This window comes from Limanda limanda, chromosome 20 (assembly GCF_963576545.1).
Source record: "Limanda limanda chromosome 20, fLimLim1.1, whole genome shotgun sequence".
Taxonomy (NCBI): Eukaryota; Metazoa; Chordata; class Actinopteri; order Pleuronectiformes; family Pleuronectidae; genus Limanda; species Limanda limanda.
The window spans coordinates 22,226,563-22,249,097 of record NC_083655.1 but is presented as its reverse complement, the minus strand read 5'-3'; the positions used below and the strand labels follow the sequence as shown (position 1 = coordinate 22,249,097).

Sequence of the window (22,535 nt, the reverse complement as noted above, 5' to 3'; positions counted from 1 at the left end):
GACCCCCAATGACTTCATCACTTCGAGTTCCTCCTTTAAGGCAGGAAGAGGCCACTCAGGACCTCTATACATTCTTTAACGGCTTAGGGATCCTTAAGGATAATATTGTGCTCCACCAAGGAGTTGTGAGCCTGGTTTGTCCACGAACAAATCTGGAGGAATAATGGGCAGCAGTTGCTCCTGCATGTCTGAGAGCAAATCAGAAAAATCCAAGTTAACATGAGTGTCATCTGTGTTTTGGGGAAGAAACTGGTCAGTTATATCCTCCTTTTTCTTGACAGCTCTTACCAGGAGTTGGTCTGCTCTGGAGTGCCACTGTTTGAGTAGATTTACATGAAAAGTTTGTTTCTTTCTCCTATACAGTGGCATACTAATGGCATAGGGCTAAACTAATGGCTAAACACTCATTAAAATCACAACTGTTTGCTGTCCTGGCTCCTAAATGGTGGAATGAGCTCGCCATCGACATCCGGACATCAGAAAGTTTACACATCTTCCGCCGAAAACTAAAATCACACCTCTTCCGACTATACCTTAAAAAAAATAAAAAAAATAAAAAATTATTTTGGAACTAACAATTTAGTAGCACTTAAATGGCACTTACTTCGTTTTTTGTAGTTTTGCTTCATTTTTTAAGAAAATTGTACTTTCTTGATTCTTGTTGTTCTTGGTTTGTACCCTTGGGGTTCAATGCACTTATTGTAAGTCCCTTTGGATAAAAGCGTCAGCTAAATGAAATGTAATGTAATAGGGTGGCAGGACCCATCTTCCTTCATACATCAAAGGGGCCTTGCCACGGGCTAGCGGCTTATTGTCCGACGTTGGCAGGAGAAGGAACACCTCTTGTCCTGGCTGGAACACTCTGGCTTAAGTTCCCATATCAACAGTGATTTTTCTCCTCAACTGTGTTTTTTTTCCATATTGTCATCCACCAATTTAGCCATCTGATCCATTTTCTCTCTCATTTGGAGGTCATACTGGAAAACAGGAATTGGCTGGGGACTCTCATGATGCTCCCACTCATCCCGAAGCACATCAAGGGGTTCCCTGACTTGTCTCCCATACAGCGGCTTGAAGGGAGAGTAACCTGTTGAAGCCTTCTCTCTATGAAGTTGATCTGATGAAAGCCCTGGGACAAGTACATCAAAGTAAAACTGTGGGAGATGTCCAATATGGCCACTAAAGTCAAAATGGCGGGCTTCCTGTTGCTTTTTTCCAATTGCACCTCCAACCTTTTGTTTGTCTGATCATGTTACACCTGGGCTAGGTGAAAGATCGGTGAAAGCTAACTGAGGGGCTTTTCCTTAGATGGCGCTGTTGAGCCATTTTTCCACGCCCATTTCAAATTACCCCCTAAATACAATTACTTTATGGGTTTTGAATTCCCTGCAAACTTTGGTGACAATTTGAGCATGTCTAGGCTGTGAAAAAGCCCCAAAAGGGAATGTAAATCCTTCTAAATATAATAGGGCCTCCCATCGGAGGTGCTCGGGCCCTAATAAGAAAAATCCTTGCAATTTCAATAGGGCCTCCCACTGTTCGTGCTCAGGTCCTAATAATAGGACCATTGTCAGAATTATGAGGCAATTTCAGCAGAATCTTTTTCCCAGTAGTTTGGGAGGACAAATGTTCTCCCAAACTAATAATATCTGACCCAAAAGCTAGCAGTTTGGGTCAGATATTATATTATTTTCTCCAATGGACAACTTCTTTAACCTACAATGTGTCAGCTGTGTCAAGGCTGGTCAAGAAATTAACATTTTGCCTAACAACTATCAGAGGAGGTGTAAGATTGGGAGTGGCTCCTGTTCACTTCCTTATTCCAATGCAAAGAGGATGGACTACGCCTGCGACTGTTCTAAATATTTCAAACGCCTTCTGTTCGATGGGACTTATGAATACCCCATGCTCTTTTAGTCGAGGCTGTGCATGAGTGCCCATTGCTTTGCTCTTCATACTTTTTCATTGCTTCTTAATTAATACTTGAATTAGATCAGTCCGTCTCTTCTCATATTTAGGATAAACAAACACGCAACAAACTCCTAAATGGTGGAATGAGCTCCCCATCGACATCCGGACATCAGAAAGTTTGAAGATATTCTGACTATTGAAGATATAAACTAACAATTTACTTATAGCACTTAGTTTAGCTTTTTTTTGAAGAAATTGTTCTTTCTTGATTCTTGTTGTTTGTACCCTCGGGGTTGAATGCACATATTGTAAGTCGCTTTGGATGAAAGCGTCAGCTATATGAAATGTAATGTAATTTAAAAATATCTGATGAAACATATAACATTCAATATCATCCTCCCCTGACCTCTATAATAAGAGTATCTCCCTCGGAACAGACTTTTATCGCCTCTTTCTACTGAGGAATCAGCAAAAATACTTTTACAGAGCAGAAATAGAGTATATGAGCAGGGTGATAAGACAGAGCGCTTATTAGCTCACCACATAAGGCAAACTGCTGCATCAAGACTTATAGTCCGATCCACAGGAGATCAATGATGAATTTAAAACTTTCTAAACAAAGCTTTATACCTCAGTTTCCAAGGGCGACACCTCATTATTAAAACATTTTATAAACAAACGTCAGATTCCTATACTGGAGGGAAGCCACAAGGCTGGCCATTATGAACCCTCTACTGTTACGTCCAAACCTGGTTACTAAGTTAAGTTGGCCTGATATTAATCGTTTATTCTTCTGTTCTGTGTTGTGATTGTTTACCCATCTCTCCTTTCGTTTCAGAATCCCCACTCCACCTTGGTGATTGTCTGCTCCTCCCCGATTGTTTGCACCTGTTCCTGTCATCACCTAGTGTATTTAGTCTGTGTGTTCCTGTGTCGCGTTGCCAGTTCGTCTTTGTTTCCCCATGTCTCAAACGTCCCAGCGAATTATATTATTATTAAGCTTCTGGTGATTCCGTCCCGGTCAATGTAATCGACTCCGCTTTTGCTTCTTCCCTGTCTGTACCTCTGCCTGCTCAGCAATTGTCTACCCGTGTACCGAACCTGGACTGGATCTTCCCCGAACCCTGCTACTCCTGACACTCATTTGGATCGTGTGTTTGTTATAAGACTGCCTCACCTGTGTACCGAACCTGGACTGGATCTCCTTCAACTGCTACTGCTGCCCGACACTTATTGGAATATTGTGTTGTTTACTGGACTGCCACTCCGTGTACCAAAATCATCCAGTAAATGTATTCCTTTTTATCTCTGTCTCCGAGTCGAGCATTTGAGTCCAACTCATCCCAGTACATTACATTCACACTCTGAGACCTAGAGAATGTGAGTATTATCTCTTATCAACCTATTAGTCTCCTAGATGTGGATACAAATTGGAGACTAATGGGTTGAAGATGCCTGCCAGATAAGTCTGGATTTATAAAAAAAAAAAAAAAAAAATTGTTTTCCAATAACAATAATAATAATAATAATAATAATAGACTTTATAACATTTTATCACAGAGACCCTTGCGTCTGTGGATGCAGAGAAGGCCTTTGATTGAGTTGAGTGGGACTTTCTTTTCACTGTCTTTGGGAAGTTTGGTTTAGGAAAAAACTATATATCCATTCCTGACATTATGACTATTTTAAAAGAATATGGTACAGTTTCTGGTTATGAGTTAATTCTAACAAAATCTGAATTGTTCCCAATTAATACAGCGACACAAAGCCTTTGATTCACACATTAGCCATTCAAATTGACAATTAACTATTTTAAATATCTAGTGGTGGTGACAAGGGACCAGAGATGGCTTGTTTAAAGCAAACTTTAAGCCATTATTTTAGTGCACTGTTCTTGAGCAAGAGAGGTGCTTCCATCTCCCCATCCCTTTGGCAGGCAGAATAAATCCAATAAAAATATCCTTCTCAAATTTATTTTCCTTTTCCATAATATCCTAAAACTCAAAAAACATTCTTAACATCATTTGACAAAATAATCTTACATTTCATTTGTAGTAGGAAGAAACCAAGTTGTAGGAAATCTTGTTTTCAGCGGTTGAAGCCGGATGGGGAAATTACTTTTCAAGCCTTGAGTGGGAGTTCCTTAAGGTAATCCTCTGAATACTGCCGGACATTTAGAGGTGCATTAGGCTGAACTAATAGCTGAACTAACTAATAGCTAACAGGCTGAACTCCTCCCAAGAACACAAGGCATAACTTCTTAACAATCTTTTATGTAAAGTTCTCCTTTCCCCTATATAGGGCAGAATACCAGCTATTTGCCCTGAACAAAGAACTCTTGTTTATAATTTTCTTACTGTGATCAATATTTATTTTGTAAAGTGAAGTGTAGGTAAGACAATGCAGCACAATCTGTGAAACTGCAAACATGCTAACACTACCCTACTTGTGAGACGAATGGAGCAGAATGCTATGATAGCATTGCTATCTAACATCTGCACTCATTTCTTATGTGGTTGACTGACTCTGGTAGATTGATTGTAAAGGTTTTTTAATTGAAATGCGTTGAGTCGTTTTAATAATATGGCCAATGTATGATGATTAAAATACAAAATAACAATTAAGAACTACTACTTAATACTCCTTGTGATATGTCATTTGACTTCAGAGGGAATCATGATAGAAACAAAGATATAATTTGTGTCTGATTACAGTAGTACTTCTATGAATATGAGTGTGAGGAGTTTCACAAAAAAACATATGGGTCTTGTGTCTGGTCACCTTGAGCTCCTGAAACTGGCCAATCCAGAGAAAGATGCCTCCTCAATGACTGGTGTCACAATCTTCTCAATCATTTCCGTCAACACAGTGAAGGTTGGCTCCACAATGAAGTCAATGAATCCTGCAGGAAACAGTAAGCATGCCAAACTTCACTTGTGTACAATGTGATTTACCACAAAATCTGACATGAAATCAAAAACTGAACTGAGTGTCAAATATTGTAAGTATATAGCCCACAAACATGCTGCACATTTACAATTTACTATGTATTTTTTAATTTCAGGCATGTAAGGAGGTTACGTTTTCACCTCTGTCCATTTGTGTGTTGGTTGGTTGCGTCATTGGGCAGGCGGTTAAGATTATACCAAAGGCTTAAAAGATTGTGTTTCATTCAAGTTTTCAAGTCTTAAGGCTGATATATGCTTCTCCGTTTTTACTGACACGGACAGAAACGGACAGAGAAACGCCCACTCCGAGCGCCTCGGAGAGCTTTTCGTGCAACTCTGATTTTTCTAACTATCCGTGGTTATTTCGGAGAGCCTAGGGACAGCCCTTGGCTGTGATTGGTCTGCTAACGACAGCATTTCGGAACGACATCATTTCCGGAAGTCAAACTTCCTGCTTCATTCCCTGTATCACAACAAACCCAAACACAACTACGATTCTATGATTAATGTGACAAGTGTGTTAAGCCAGCGGAGTTGTCCGGCTGACGGCGGCTGGTTAGAGCACTGACAGACCGAGAGCTGTTGTGTTGCAGGTGTGGCCTGCCCCTTTAGGGAAAGTTTGTAGTGTGTGACCTAACGCACCTGGGTATTGTGGGTCAAGACACTCATAAAAGTGAACGTGTTCAATGAACGCGTTCTTTTGTGTTCGTTCATGCACAGCACTGGTGTACGGTCACATATGGTTATAACGAACTTTCATAACGCCGCTAGCGGGCTAGCCACCATGCTAACTGCGGTGGTAACAGCACAAAAACCCGCTGTCACGACATTAATTCCACTTCTATCATGACACTGTTTCTCAAACACCGTCAGGTTAGAAGCAAACACTGGGTAGTAGTTAGTATCGGGAGTCCCTGCTGACTGTGTGTGGAAGCTGGGGTTGAAGCTAGCTGGGGGGAAGCTAGCAGCTGCCTCCGTGTATCTTCAAGCTGTGGAATTAGCAACGCAGTTTGGAAACAAGAAAGGGGAACCGCTGCGCTAAGAAATTACATCAGCATTTTGACCCGCTGGGTTTCACTTTATTTAGTTCTGTTAGTTGCCATAGTTCACTGTGTGCGAGGGAAGCCAGGGAGCAGGAAGATAAACATACGTGGACTTCTTCTCGAACATAGAGGTAGGTTTCTCTAAGCTCGTCTTCTGTTGCGCCTCCTACTGTTTGGCGGTGAATTGTTTTCAAACCTACAGTCGCCGGAGAAGCAAAAATCCAAAAGAGTCCGTGGGATCCGTGCGTCCCTCCACGCGCCACGGAGAAGCATAATGGAGCCTTTAGCCCTTGCAGAATGTTTCACCTGCATGTGTGAAATTCAGTATACAAAGACTTACAAAAAAGCTTTTGGGGGCTGTATCCTGCACCTAATGAATAAAGTCAGCCAATTTGATTTTTGTCTGCAACATCAGTGCATTTTGGCTAAATACATGTCTTGATCTGATATTCCTACATAATTAAAAAATGTTTCCCATTACCATTTCGGATGAAAACAAAATGTTGACGACTGACATTGTGGCTAGATTTTGTAAGACTTTTATTGATTTCTTAGAAATGAGTCAATGGACACGTTTGTTGGGACCTAGTATTCGTGAGCAAAAGTTAGACCTACATGTGTAGCCAAAGCCTGCATACACATGTTTCCCTTGTTCTGTAGACAGGACAGCTTCAAGAACTCAGTCTCCCAGGCTACCTGCCCCGTTCAACCACTATTGGTCACTGTATGTACCATGACCCATGAGGTCACCAAGCCAATAAAAGCCCAGTTCCCCTTCTTTTGGTGTAGGTCTTCTGCTAACCCAGCCAGGGAGACCTCTCACTACCCAAGCTCTTCTAAGCTCTTTTGTTTGTGCGGGCCGGCCACGTTCGAGGGAATTTTCTCCACAAAACGGGATTATTGCCTGGGCGACACTATAATGGATTACCGCAAGAACTGAACTTTTTTCTGGGCGCTCGGAAGGTGGTGAGGCCAGCGCGGACCATTGTTTGTATTGTTTGCGGCAACTCACCACGCCACACGCAAACATTTTGCTTTGGGACATTGGGGATTGTATGAACCTTGGGTTGGGGAAATATTGATGAATGGGATTTGTTTTAAAAGTGTGTTTATGTTCACGTTTCCACCTTTGTTCGTGGGCACAAGTCCAGGTTAGTTCTGTTATGCTCTTCATAGAATCAGACTCTTTCTTTGCATGCAACTAACTACTTTCTCTGACCTGGCAACTACTCACACACTCATCTCTCCAAACATTAACACAAACATGATCCCAAAACTCCAGGGGTCTTTTGTCTTCATAGTGGCCAGCCTCATAAAATTCAAACTCACTCACTCGCTCGCACACACGCGCATATTCACACATAAACATATGCACATCTGTATATAATCAACTTTGTAGTAAGAACTTTCGTGAGACCTAACCAATAAATTGGCTATCTTCTCCCTTCCTTTGAAGGGTGGTAACCCGTAGTAGCTTTAAGGTCCATTAAAGTTATTATTTGATATTAATATTTTTTAAATTAATATTGAGTATTTCTCTGATAGTCAGATTTATTGATTGCCCAAAGGAACACCATTTAATGGAGCCACACTTGAGGTTTAATAATCACAACATGTTTATAAATGTTATTTATGGGCTTATGGTGCAGATCCAATTTATTGTAATTTCTTAAGCCTTTAGTGTCATGGAAATTATTGAATCTAAATGTGCTCTTCTGAAATGTAACAAAATCATTCTGTTCTTACTAGGGATGAGCAAGTACAGCATTATCTGTATCTGTTAACCATATGAATTATCTGTATCCGTATCTGTACTCGGAGTGGGCGGGACCTAACCCGGAAGTGGGTTTGATTTAACCAGGAAGTAGGCCGGGTTGTCTTGAAACGGGCGGGGCTTTAACCAGTATGTTATTTTAAGCATGCAATTGATATGGGTTGATCAGAAATTGTTATTGCTGATTAGAAAACTATTACAGGACAGCATCAGCATTGAGCTTCAGATCAATGATTTTGATCACAATAGCAAACGAACTATTTACAGAACAAGGTTTGCAACAATGAATACAGCACATGCTGTTGCAATTATGAAGTGAAATGTAATAACAAGTGTTTTCATACTCAACATAACTTTCTTTTTTAACTTTGAAATTTTTTTATGATTTTTTTATTTTTATTTTTTTTTAATTTATTTCCACACCAGGTGTGTGTGTGTGAGTGTGTGTATGAGTTAGTAAGAGAGAGACAGAGAGAGAGAGAGGGGGGCGGGGAGACTGTTTTCTACGGATCAAATAGTCCGATGCTGTTTTTCAGATCTGCATTGACTTTAATGAAGACCAGTTGTTCCACATGGCTAGGGTCTAAGTTTGCACGCTGTGGACTGACCACATTTCCAGCTGTGCTAAAAACACGCTCAGACTGGACACTTGTAGGTGGACAACTGAGATGCTGCAGAGCAAAGCGTGTAAGATTGGGCCAGCATTGAAGCTTGCCTGACCAGTATTTCACTGGGTCATCGGTAAGGCTGATGTCCCCATCTGCCAGGTAGGCCTCCACATCACCTGATGGTAAATGTGTCCTCTTTGGAATAGCCGATTTCTTTTTCTGCAGGAAAGACAAGACTGAAGTGCTGCTGGTGTCAGGTGTCTCTTCTGTGTTTCTTGCAGGTGTAGCCACAGAGTTACAGAGCTCCATCCTGTGGAGTAATGTCCTCTTCAGTGCCTCCACATCAATATTGTCTGGAAAACCGCTGGCTTTATATCTGGGGTCAAGGAGAGTGGCAAGCAGAAATGTGGAGTTTGCAAAAATTGGTTGGAAACACCATTCTAGTTCTTTGCTCAGATTGGCTCCCAGTCTCCTTGCTGCTGTGCCTAACTTTTCCCTGGACTCAGCCGCAACATCTTGGCCCAGCCCCACTGTGGCATCCTGATCATCATCACCAGCCATGAACTGATCAGATTCATCCTCAGATTCCTCACCAGCTGCAAGACCTCCCACATGCAGTGACCTGATGATGGAGCACAGGCCATGCAGGAGGGGGATGACCTCAGAGATGGAGGTGCTGTGTTTTGAGAGTGCCCTTGTGACCTCCTCAAAAGGACAAAGAACAGTGAGCATGTCTAATGCTAACCTCCACTCATTTGGATAGATGATTGTTGGAGCTCTACCCATGTTAGACTCCTGTGTCATCATCTGCACAGCCCTGTGCTGTTCCAGCAGCCGCTGGAGCATGTAGAACGTATAGTTCCACCTTGTTTTTATATCTGTTATGAGCGTGTGCTGGGGGAGGTTCAACTGTGTTTGCAGCTCATGTAGTCTGTTGCTGGCTTTGCTTGAGCGATGAACATGGCCAGATATGATCCTGGCTTTGGAGAGAAGGGATGTCACAACCCTGTCCTTCTCCAGTGCTTTGATCACCACCAAGTGAAGCGTATGGGACATGCAACGGATGTGCCCATATTCAGTCAAAGCTTTCACCATGTTGGCTGCATTATCTGAAACAACAAACCGTATTGGGACAGACTCTTCCCACTCTCTCATCTTTTCCTTAAGGCAGCACAGAATGTTGTTTGATGTGTGCTCAATGTCCAGCACACCAACATTTAGCAGCCCTGCTTTCCTCTGTACTGAAGCTTCCCCTACACATTCACATAAGTGCCCAATTAGGCAGAGATATGCATGTGCGTTGTGATTGCTGGTCCAGAGATCTGTAGTGAGGTTGATGACACCTCCTTCAGCTGCCTTAAGTGACTGGACCAACTCCCCTCTCATTGCCCCATACAGCTCAGGCACTACAGTTCGACTGAAATAGTGCCTCGATGGGATCTTATACTTGGGCTCTAAAAAGCCAACAAGTGTCTTGAAGCCTCTCCTCTCCACCACAGAGAAAGGTTCAAGATCAGTGCAGATCATTTTACCAATCATCTCTGTAATTTGTTTTGACCGAGGATGGTTTGCTGAGAATGGCTGCTTTGCTGCAAATGCAGTGAGTATTGGTGAAGAGGAAGATGAATGTGAGCCCTTAGTAGCACCAAGCTGAACACCAGTGACCCGAGAAGGAAGAGGAGAGGAGGAGGAGGTGGCTGATAAAGTGGGCTTTCTAATGTGATGGGCATATAGCAGATGGTTATGTAGAGATGTTGTGTTGTAATGTTTTGCATCTCTACCTCTGCTTAGCTTGGACTTGCAAAGCTTGCAAATGGCTTTGGAGGGATCATTTTCAGACACAGTGAAAGAGTCCCATACTGCAGAAGTCCTCTTGGTCTTTGGTGGAGGAGGACCTCCATCACCAGATGCAATATTGGTCTCAGTAGGGGAAAGGTGGGTGCTACTGCCACCCTCACTGTCCTGCAAGGTTTAGCAAACTCTGACTGATGGTTCAGTGTCAGCTGAAATATACTCTCTGTATTACTCATTATTCTGTATCACTGATCATGCGAGAGAGAGAGGGGGAGTGTGTGTGTGTGTGTGTGTAGCTTAATTTGTAATATTTTTTATACCACTAATACCTAAAAAGTGTCAGACACTCAGTGCGTGAAGTAAAATAAAACTGGTTAGAACTGACGGTTTAAAAAAAAACAAAAAAGTCCAACGACCGGCAGAGAGAGGGAGAGAGAGAGAGAGAGAGAGAGAGTAGCCAGACGCTAGAGAGTAGTCAGACACTCTGAACGAACCCACGTTTAACAGAACTCTACTGGATAATAAGTAAGTACAAACTGAAATAAAAACAAACTTCAAGCTGAAGAAACCTTAAACGTTAACGGAAAAGACCCGCGAACCAGAGAGTGACAGAGAGCTGTTCTGAGAGTGAGTGAGCAGAGCGGTGTGTGAAGCTGTGACGCTGTGTGAGGATTTTCATTCAGTCCGAGCACAGATATTGACTCGTATTACTCGTATAATACTCGTGCTCTGCAAAAGTGCTTTATCCGTACCGGATACTCGTTTCAGCCGAGTATCCGGCTCATCTCTAGTTCTTACATAACTATGCTCAAAGTTCAGATGGATAACCTAAAAAACATCATTATATAAATTCTATGTAATGTTGCGTCTGCCTGATACCAGGAAACATCTGTTAGTTTTCACATAGATGTCCTTGTAACTATGTGATGTTCAGTCTAATGTCTATACCAGACATGGGCAAAGTCAGTGACTTGCCCAATGAGAGGCGTGTAGATCCAGACTGTTGTGTGCTCACGCTATTATCGCCAATAATGAATACAACGGAGACACAGGAGAACTACTCCTAAACCTGTATTAGTTCGTACACAGAGCAGAGGATGGCAACAGCGTAAGCGCGTAACATAAAGGGGGTGTAACAGTGAGCGTGAAGGGACAAACATAGGCGGTCAATACACAACATATCCCTCCCCCTTTATCTTTGATGCTCCTTCAACAAAAATAAACATTTTACCGTCTCAGTAACTTTTCTGAAATGTCTCATCTCAATTCATCATCACCCCTTTTTTCTTTTCTTTTGTTATATCACAATGTTATTTACTGTATTCCTTTCTTCTATAATGAACTTTTAACAACTTGTTTTGGCTATAGAACTTTGCCTAAACTAGGGAAAGAGGGTAGACTACCTAATCCTGGGGATTATTCTAGCCCAGTGTCAATGGCAGAGGTGTAAAGTAACGAATTACATTTACTCACGTTACTGTAATTGAGTAGTTTTTTGTGTACTTTGTAATTTTTTGAGTAGTTTTTGAAATGGGTAATTTTACTTAAGTAGATTTTGACTGAAGTATTGTACTTCGCTACATTGGAAATTACATCCGTTACTGAGTAAAAAAAAACATAGTTCAAGGCGCAAGGCAATTCTCACTGCAGTGGTAGACAGTGTTGTGCGCGAGGCACACCTGCCAGTAGCGATCTTCCGGAAGTTCCTTTTCAAAATAAAAGAAACCATTTCAAAATAAATGTATCAAAACTTTGATTTGTTGTGCCTTTGTTTGCAGGGTATGAATAAATAAACAGGGAAAATTAGCAATAATAAAACAAAATAAAAAAAACATTTATTTTAGTAATTGATACATATGAAGTACACTTTAAGGCAAGGGTAGTGGTAGTGATGGATAATGTTTTCTTTAAAAAACAAGTTAAGTCTTTCATTCTCACTTTCCACTCCCTCACTTGAAATTAACTGAACTATGAACTAGTTCAGAATTTAAATGGTGAACTATGAACGTGAACTATTCATGTTTACTTGTATGAACTGAACTTTGAACTAGTTCATGAGAGGTGTGAACTTGCACAACACTGGTGGTAGATGCTGCATAGATTGGATGATTGAGTTGATGTCACAAGAGCTAGAGAAGGATGATATTGCGGTCGACCAACAAGCGGAAGCATCAAACTTTCCGCCAGTTGAGATTAAAGCAGATGAAGAAAACCCGTGGCCACATCTCAGCAAGATGTTTGTAGACTAGGGCTCTAAAGGTGGACCAAAGTTTAACCAAAAGTTTAAATATACAGTGGGACAGCGGCATTTTAACTTATTTTAGCTGTCATGTGGTTCATGTCTTGACATGTCCTCCCAAAAGTTCTTAAAGGTTGTGTTGACATGTTAAATGTTTAATGTCATTGCACTTATATTTGTAAAGATTCTCCTTTAATTAAAAATAACTATTTTTGGATTGGATTTATGACCCCTTGTCCTTTTTGGCACTGTATAGGAGCGGCCCCCATCAAGTTGTTGGAAGTAACTGAGTAACTTTTACTTAAAGTACATTTTAAATGAACTACTTTTTACTTTTACTTGAGTAAATTTTTAGATGGGTACTTTTACTTGTACTTAAGTAAAATTTCATCAAAGTAAAGGTACTTTTACTTGAGTACAATATTAAAGAACTTTATACACCTCTGGTCAATGGTAAGTCTCTACTCTACAAGTTCAGTCTATCAGGAGGCCGTCTGTCTCTTCTGAGGTAGGTACGACCTTTAGGCAAGTCAGTCACCTTGTCTCTTGTAGGGGACTGTATGATTCCCGGTCTGGGAGAAGTGATGCCTCAGGTAGGTAGGCACCTGATCAGGGCAAAGTGTGCCGGGAACAGTGTCCAGTTCTGAAGGATGCGTCAGGGGTTCTTCTGGGGATAGATGCAGTTCCTGGTAGGCCTGCTGCTCTAGAAGAAGGGATGGAAGCTCAGGTGAGTCATCATGGGATGCGCGGAGCAGTTGATCGATGTGTCTTCTCCAGATGAGGTGATATGTGTTTCAACTGTGTATGACACGGGGCCTGTTTCTGCAACAACTGTAGCAGGCATCCAGTTTATCCCTTTGGTATAGTTCCGGGCGTGAATCATGTCTCCAGCTGTGAAACTCCTGAACTTTGCTTTCGCTCATCTCTCCACTTGAGCTCTCTGTTGTAGGTGCACAAACTCTCTTGTCTTTTGAGGTCGCAGGAGGTCAAGTCGAGTGCAAAGTTGTCTTTTGAGCACAGCCATGGCAGGAGACACCTTTGTCGTAGCATGAGGTGGATTTCGGTAGGACAACAGGAAAGCACTGAGGCGCCTGTTGAGGGACATGAGATCTTGCTTCATGGTTTGTACAAATCTTTCAGCGAGCCCATTGGTAGCTGGGTGATATGGCGCAGACTTGAGGCGCTGAATACCGTTCTCTTCCATGAATGTCTTGAATTCTTCATACACTAGTTGCGGACCGTTAACACTAACAAGCTGTTGTGGAAGACCAAAACGGCTGAAGATAGACCCATTTATTCTTACCAGGTAAGACTTTGGATTGGATTGGCTGAAGCCCCCCTTAAATGTTCTTCAGCCCCCCATATAATTATTGGGATTTTTTTTTTAATTTTTTTTTTTTAAATTTAATTATTGTTTTACACATGGACAAGTTATTTATAACTCTAACATGCTACATATGTGAGTGCGTTTCTGGTTTGTAGGTTTTCTCCCCCTTCAAATTACAATCCAATAGCCTCTCATCATTCTTAACAATAAAGACCGGGCACTAGGACCTTGGGGAGTCTGCATCGCTGCTGCGCTGGCTTTCTCACTCTGCAAGTAACGTCTCTCATCAATACAGCAGGATTACAGCCAAGGAGTTTAGCTCATAGTAAATGATGCACGGACTGAAATTGTAAGTACAGGTAGTTACAGAATGTGGCTATCTGTAGTTGATAACGATTGTTACCTGCTTAAATTTAGGTTTACTTGAGGCAAATGAAAGGGAATATTGTAATGAGCTATGTTAACACTAAGCTAGCTAGCTAGCTATTTTGTTAGAAAATGTCTCCAGTGAGCAAGAGTGTGAACGAGCAAATTTGAAATGTAAGAAATAACTATCGACAGCTCTCTATTCTTTGCATTAATATCTATCTTTAGTATTTTAAAAGAATAATATCAGTGCCTATAGAATGTTGTTGTTTATAATCAGTTAATGCTAGTGAAAACTAAATGTCATAGTGTCCCTCATAACGCTATTGTACCAGTATATCATCCAATTCATTGACCAGATGGATATAAGAAGATTCTTTAGCAGAGGTGACAGCTTCGCCCTAGTCAAAACTAGTATATCCGTCTTTCCTTTACAAGCAGGAAAATTATTTCTCTCTTTTTGAGAAAAGTTCATATTTGTGTTGTCAAATTTCACAATGACCCTGAAATTCTGTCTCTTCTGTTATCTTATACTGAATGAATGCAAGCAAAGATACAGACAAAAATCACACTCTTTCTGATTGAACCAATCTATGAACTGTCTGAAACAATAGATATCCGCAGCCCCAAATGAGCCCAAAAAAAATTGGCGCGCGCTGCGAGCGCAAACATTCAGCATCCTTAAGGGCTGAGCCCCCCTTTCTTTCAATCCTAGAAACGCCCCTGGTGTCACCTCTCCTTTCCTTCCCCAAGCGGCTATGTCCATAACCTCAGACATGACCGGGTAAGTGCGTGTGTGCCTCCTCACATGAGTCAAGGTTATAGGAGCAGCCGCCACATCCTTGAAATAGAAAATCTCAGTCTGTGTTGACTCAGTGTGAACGACAGGTAGCAGGAGCCGTGAGAGCCCGTCAGCATTCCCATGCTGGTCCGACTTCCTATACTTGATGTCATACTGGTGGGCAGACAATAACAAAGCCCATCGCTGCATACGACTGGATGCAAGCGACGGAATGACAGTATGAGGACCAAAGATTGAGGTGAGAGGTCGATGGTCTGTCAGTGGCGTGAATTTCCAGCCGAAAAGAAACTGATGGAATTCCTCATTCCAAACACTATAGACCTCTCATGCTCAATCTGTGCGTAATTGCCTTCTGCTTTGCTCAGTGTCCTTTATGCAAAGGCATTGGTCTCTCTTTCCCTGATGGCATAATGTTTGACACAACTGCACCCACACCATAAAGTGAGGCGTCACATGCCAGCTGAATTGGTATTTTGGGGTCAAAGTGGATTAGGGCCTCAGATTGAGAGAGAGAGCTATCTTCACTTTTTTAAAAGCGGTCTCACATTTGTCCGTCCTCTTCTATGTCTTGGTTTTATTTAGAAGCTCATGCAGTGTTTTCAGCTTATTCGAAAGGTAAGGCATGAACTTTGCAGAGTATGTCAGCAAGCCAAGGAATTACCTCAACTGACTCACATTCTTTGGGGATGGAGCATCCACAATAGCCCTTACTTTTGACGGTGCCTTGTGGAGTCCAGTGCTGTCGATTTTGTGCCCCAGGTACTCGACAGAAAGCTTGAAAAACTCACATTTGTCTTCCCAAACTCTCAGACCATACTCCTCCAGTCTCTGTAATGTTGCATCCAGATTCCTTTAGTGTGAGTGCTCATCTGGTTCTGTTATAAACAGATCATCCAGGTAACACTGGACCGGACTCTGATAGCCCACTCAGAATCTGGTCCATTGCTCTATGGAAAAGAGCTGGAGCAGAGGTAATCCCAAAAGGGAGTCTCCGGTATCTGAAAATACCTTTTTGTGTCACTATGGTCAACAGTTCCTGTGACTCTGGATCAACATCCATCTGGAGATATGCCTGACATAAATCTATCTTACTAAACTTCGGTCCTCGAGCCAAGCCTGCAAAAATTTCATCGATGAGGGGTAAAGGATACTGTTCTACAGTCAAGACAGGGTTCACAGGGACTTTAAAATCACCACAGATCCTTAGAGACCCATCTTTTTTTATAACTTGAACAATCGGTGTAGCCCAGGGGTCTTCAACGTTTTTCAGGCTAAGGACCCCCAAACAGGTGGAGAGATGGAGCAGGGACCCCCTACTATATATATTGTATAAAATTGTGTTTTATATTAAACTGGGCCTAGTGCCATGTATAAACATAACTACCCTGATATTGTGCATTCAATACTAAGCTATTCAAATATTAAACGGGTTCATATATTCATGTTTTTAATTTAAACATGTGCAAGGTACAGGGTGGACATGCCACTGCCATTTATAAACATACAGTGGGTACATACATTTTTCACTCTGTTTCATTGCAGCCATATGCTAAAATCAAATAAGTTAATTTTATTTCTCATCAATGTACATTAGCACCCCATCTTGACAGAAAAAAACAGAAATGTAGACATTTTTGTTTATTTTAATTTATTAAAAAAGAAAAACTGAAATATCACATGGTCATAAGTATTCAGACCCTTTGTTCAGTATTGAGTAGAAGCACCCTTTTGAGCTTGTACAGCCATGAGTCTTTTTGGGAATGATGCAACAAGTTTTTCACACCTGGATTTGGGGATCCTTGGTCATTCTTCCTTGCAGATCCTCTCCAGTTCCGTCAGGTTGGATGGTGAACGTTGGTGGACAGCCATTTTCAGGTCTCTCTAGAGATGCTCAATTGGGTTTAGGTCAGGGCTCTTGCTGGGCCAGTCAAGAATGGTCACAGAGTTGTTCCGAAGCCACTCCTTTGTTATTTTGCCTTGTTGGAAGGTGAACCTTCGGCCCAGTCTGAGGTCCAGAGCACTCTGGAAGAGGTTTTCTTCCAGGATATCTCTGTACTTGGCCGCATTCATCTTTCCTTCAATTGCAACCAGTCGTCCTGTCCCTGCAGCTGAAAAACACCCCCATAGCATGATGATGCCACCACCATGTTTCACTGTTGGGATTGTATTGGGCAGGTGATGAGCAGTGCTTTAAGAATTATGGCGGCCACTGTGCTCTTAGGAACCTTGAGTGCTGCAGAAATTCTTTTGCAACCTTGGCCAGATCTGTGCCTTGCCACAATTCTGTCTCTGAGCTCCTTGGGCAGTTCCTTCGACCTCATGATTCTCGTTTGCTCTGACATGCACTGTGAGCTGTAAGGTCTTATATAGACAGGTGTGTGCTTTTCCTAATCAAGTCCAATCAGTTTAATTAAACACAGCTGGACTCCAATGAAGGAGTAGAACCATCTCAAGGAAGATCAGAAGAAATGGACAGCATGTGAGTTAAATGAGTGTCACGGCAAAGGGTCTGAATACTTGACCATGTAATATTTCAGTTTTTTTTTTAATAAATTTGCAAAAATTTCTACCTTTCTGTTTTTTTCTGTCAAGATTGGGTGCTGAGTGTACATTGATGAGAAATAAAATTAACTTTTTTGATTTTTGCTGCAATGAAACATGAAATATTTAAAGGGGTCTGAATACTTTCCGTACCCACTGTACATCTTGCATACAACACTGAGCTATTAAAGTAATTCACAGATACATTTTTTTATTTTTAACATACATGTACAAGAGACAGTGAATCCTCAAGCTATCTGTGGATGGCACACATACTCCCACATTAGTGAGATGTCGGACCCTGATGGGAAGCACACAACTTATCTAATCTTGGATGGATGGAGGTTGTCAGGCAGAGGGTCAAATCGGCTTCACAATATGTTGGATGCATGTTAATGTGTATTGAAAGACATTTAAATTCGTGAAAAAAAAAAAATTGTTAAAAATTTAAAAAATTGTCTAATCAACCAAAGATGACACGGAACCCTGTTGAAGACCTCTGGTGTAGCCCATTGACTTGTGCTCACGGGTTCCAATACACCACATCGCATTAATCTGATTAATTCTGCCTCTACCTTGGGTTTGATAGCATATGGAACAGGTCTAGCTTTAAAGCGTTTTGGTGCACTTCCTGATTTAACTGTCAGCTAGCTGTAATGTCGTTCATGCTACCAAGTTCTCCGTCAAAACTTTGGAGGGCTTCTTCAGGATCTCCTGTAGGATGCTCGTGTCTACATCATTGACCATGAACACTTCTTGCCAATTCAGTCTGAGCTTCCTCAGCCACCTGCGGCATAGCAGAGCTGGACGTTTTCCTGGAAAGATATACAATGGAAGAGTCTTTTTCTGATTCTGGTGTTCCACGTTCACATCCACGACTCCTAACACTGGAACAGGCTCACCAGTGGAGGTCCGTAAGTTCAACTTAGTTCCTCGAAGAGTGAGGCGCTGCAGCTTCTCCTTGTAAGCAGCTTCTGATACCATGGATACACGTGTACCAGTGTCCACCTGCATCTGCACTGCTTTGTTTTCCAGCAGTGGGGTAACCCAGTATGCATCATCACTGTCCATAACAGATAAAATATGCACTGTATCTTGGTCATCAGAGTCACTCTGTTCGACTTGTTCATGCTCCATCTTATTCACATGTTTATTCTTATTTCTGTAAAAAACACTTTTCTTCATCTCAGTGTGCTGTGTGTTTTTCGGAGTATTTTTACTTTGACAGGCACGTTCAACATGGCCTTTCTTACCACAGGTCCTGCAGTCTAAGTCCTTACACCAACACTCTGATGCCTGGTGTCCCACTTTTCCGCAGCTGTAGCATGGCTTGTTCTTGGACTCAAAAGATAACCTTTGGACTGAGTTGATGTACTTAGCTGCTGTCCTTCTCGGGCAGCCATCTCCATTGACTTGCTTATCTCTATGACTTTTTCCAGTTTCAGTCTAGCTTCTGTAAATAAGCGTTTCTGAATAGACTCACTGCGTAGACCACACACCAATCTGTCACGTATAGTGTCATTGAGTGAAAGTCCAAATTCACAATGTTCAGATAACTCTTTCAGTTCAGCAACGAACTCTGAAACAGATTCACCATCTTCCTGGTTCCTTTTATGGAATCTGAACCTCTCAGCAATAACGAGTGGTTTAGGGGAGTAGTGACTTCTTAATATTTTCACTATTTCATCATAGGACCTGTCCCCTGGCTTGTCAGGTTGCACACGACTACGTAGTAGGTTCAAAGTTTTTGCTCCCATGACACTTAAGAATGTTGGCACTAAGACATCTCCTTTAATCTTGTTAGCCAGTACGAAATACTCAAACTTCTCGGAGTATGAAGTCCATTGGACCGTCTGTTCTTTGAATGGTCCAATATTTCCACTAAGTGCAGGCATTTTAAAGAAATATTCTTTATTCCTTTGTTTTCTGCAATAAGTCCTTGTGGTCCCTATATCCGTCCTACCAGAGTTCTCTTCAGTCTCCTTACCACCGCGGAGTTTTCTCCTCCCAGGCAGCCGCGCTGTTCTCTGTGCAGGTGCCGTCTCATCCGCGCTGTAGCTGCTAGCTTGCGCCATACATCCGCCAAAAAAAAACTCCAGTAAACTCAGACTTTCAACTGAAAATACCAAACACAACTTGAGAACGCATAATCCTCGTCACCAGTTTTGTTGTGTACTCACGCTAATATCGCCATAATGAATACACGGGAGACATGAGAGAACTACTCGTAAACCTGTATTAGTTTGTACACAGACCAGGGGATTGCAACAACGTAAGCACGTAACATAAAGGGACGTAACAGTGAGTGTGAAGGGACAAACTTACACGGTCAATACACAACACAGACAATATCGAACTGCCAACCTTCTGGTTAGAGGACAGCTTTCTACCACCTCAGCCACAGCCGCCCAGTTCAGAGCTAGTGACAGCGTCAAGGTGTTGTAAACATGATCCCGTGATCTACGCAGTGGAGATAATACGTCACTTCCTGTCTCTGTCTGCTGTACCCGGCTTTCCTGCTCTGATGCTGTTGTGAACGTGTCTGCGTTCCCAACAGCATCCGCCGCGGTGTGAATCTGTGAAAGCCAGATGCTTGGTAAACTCAGTAGCCAATTTTCCAGATTCAACCCAGAGGTCATGTTTGAAAACAGCTTATTCAAATATCCTAATTCACATTTTATGTACACTTACATGTCAACCATATTACAATTTAAGATTCTAGAGTACATGTGTCAAATAAAGCTTCTCTTTCTCTTTGTTTAAAAAAGCCTCCTGGCTCCCAGTGTTATGTTAATCTGACTTAAGCTCAGGACATAGATGGAGCATCCATTATCCAGAAGGTCTGTGGATTGATCCCCAAATCTCCCTTGTTAACAGTGAATGAATAGTGTGAGATATGGGAATATCACGATATATATATACACACACACCGGCCACTTTAATAGGTACACCTGTTCAATTGCTTGTTACAACAAATAGCTAATCAGCCAATCACATACCAGCAACTCAATGCATTTAGGCGTATAGACATGGTAAAGACGACTTACTGAAGTTCAAACCGAGCATCAGAATGGGAAAGAAAGGGGATTTAAGTGACTTTGAACGTGGTATGGTTGTTGGTGCCAGACGGACTGGACTGAGTATTTAAAAAATCTACATGGATCTTCACACACAATCATCTCTAGGGTTTACAGAGAATGGTCCGAAAAAGAGAAAATATCCAGTGAGCATCAGTTGTGTGGACAAAAATGCCTTGTTGATGTCAGAGGTCAGAGGAGAATTGGCAGAGTGGTTTGAGATGATAGAAAGGCAACAATAACTAAAATAACTACTCGTCAAAACCAAAGTATGCAGAATACCATCTCTGAACACATAACACGTTGAACTTTGAAGCAGATGGGCTACAGCAGCAGAAGACCACACAGGGTGCCACTCCTGTCAGCTAAGAACAGGAAACTAAGGAAACAATTCGCACAGGCTCACCAAAATTGGACAATAGAAGATTGGAAAAGCATTGCATCGTCTGATGAGTCTCGATTTCAGGTGCGACATTCAGATTGTAGGGTCAGAATTTGGCATAAACACCATGAAAGCATGGATCCATCCAGCTTTGTATCAACGGTTAAGGCTGGTGGTGGTTGTGTAATGGTGGGGGGGATATTTTCTTGGCAAACTTTGGGCCCCTTAGTACCAATTGAGCATTGTTTAAACTAGTACCGGGTTGGACCTGGTACTAGTTTAAACGATAACATTAAACGATAACTAGCAAGGTGTACCTAATAAAGTGACTGGTCATTTACCATCACATATTTTATAAACTGTTCGTGTCCCCTCAGAATCAATGTGCATTCTTCCTTAGACAAATGCTGAGCCTTGGTCATTACAAAGCAACTCATTGTGCTGCTGAATATTCCCCTTTTATGCATGAGGACATCTGTGTAAATATACTCCAATAAGGACAAAATCTGACTTAACTGAACAACATCTTAATCATCTTTGTAGTACTGTTTTACACCGATTCAGACAGCCAGGGTTTGTCAACCACCACGTGTTTGTTAACCTTGAGTTAAATCAGGAGGTATTACTCAATTCATAGTACAGGTCTCATAAGTGTACAACGGATAATCATTACCAGGTTTAGAGATGTAAAACTGCTTTTACAAATATACAAATATAAACAACCACTATGTCCCCTGGGGACTTAACATGAATTTAGCATTTGTTGTATTAGTGTACTTTACCAATCTGGGACTGTGCCACCATGGTGGAACTGCGGTCACATAGTGGAGAGAAAGGTAGGCCCAACTCTGCTTCTTTATCACCCTGAAAACAAATGCATCATCACAAAGTCAGCACAGGTTCACTTCCAATTACAATACAAAATAAGGAATGCATAATTTCCCCTGAACAACATTATGACATTATGACCAATGAAATACGTGTTTCTTAAAAATATCAAGCACCATTATTTAGACATATAATGAAGTTGACATCACCCAAAACTGTTCTTGTGTTAAAGTGTTTATTAACTTAGAATATTTAAGTAGCAATACTATTTTTGTGGACTGCAGCATTAGTGTTTCAGGGACCACAGTAATGAGAGTCAGCAATGTTTGGCTCATCTTCCTGCTAAATACAAACAATATGCATGTTACGAGTTACTGTTGGCTGCAATGTGTACTTTAGCCTTCAGTGGCTCTATAATCCCCTCCTAATGTGATTCAAAAGTATGATTTGGAGGACAAAATTCTCAGTCCTTACGAATAAAAACGCTTCTACATCTTAAAGCATTTTATGGTTTGAATTCATTGAGATGTCTGATTGAGAGAGTGACACCATTTAAATCAAGCCGTTTTGAGTGGAATTTGCTTCCGGACACTTGGATGACACCACATGAGTAGTATGGAGGCATTTTGTGTTTTTCCTGTTGTTTTTTTTCCGTCTGAGGATGAGTCCCTAATTTCTCCCTAACGACACAAACACATAACCAGACGTAATTATCAGCAAATGCATCGATGACGTCGTACAGAAGGTTACTGTACGGACATTCCCAAACCAGAAAATAAGATTAATGGTCACGTCCATGCCAAACTTAAAGCGTAGAACGACGGCCACAACTCAGGTAATCTGGAGGAGTACAGCAAGTCCAGGGATGTGCTCCAGACTGATAGTAGCAATGCTA

General features: G+C 41.7%; 1 protein-coding gene across 1 annotated transcript in view; it reads right to left on the bottom strand.

The window, feature by feature from the left end:
- The window catches only part of pde1ca (phosphodiesterase 1C, calmodulin-dependent a), a 130,818-nt gene that overhangs the window by 32,136 nt on the left and 76,147 nt on the right, over positions 1 to 22,535 (bottom strand). The window contains exons 13-14 of the mRNA XM_061093614.1: positions 21,595 to 21,676; positions 4,693 to 4,813 (exon numbers count right to left, since the gene is read on the bottom strand). Coding sequence (XP_060949597.1) covers positions 4,693 to 4,813; positions 21,595 to 21,676 — 203 coding nt within the window. The remainder of the gene's footprint in view (positions 1 to 4,692; positions 4,814 to 21,594; positions 21,677 to 22,535) is intronic.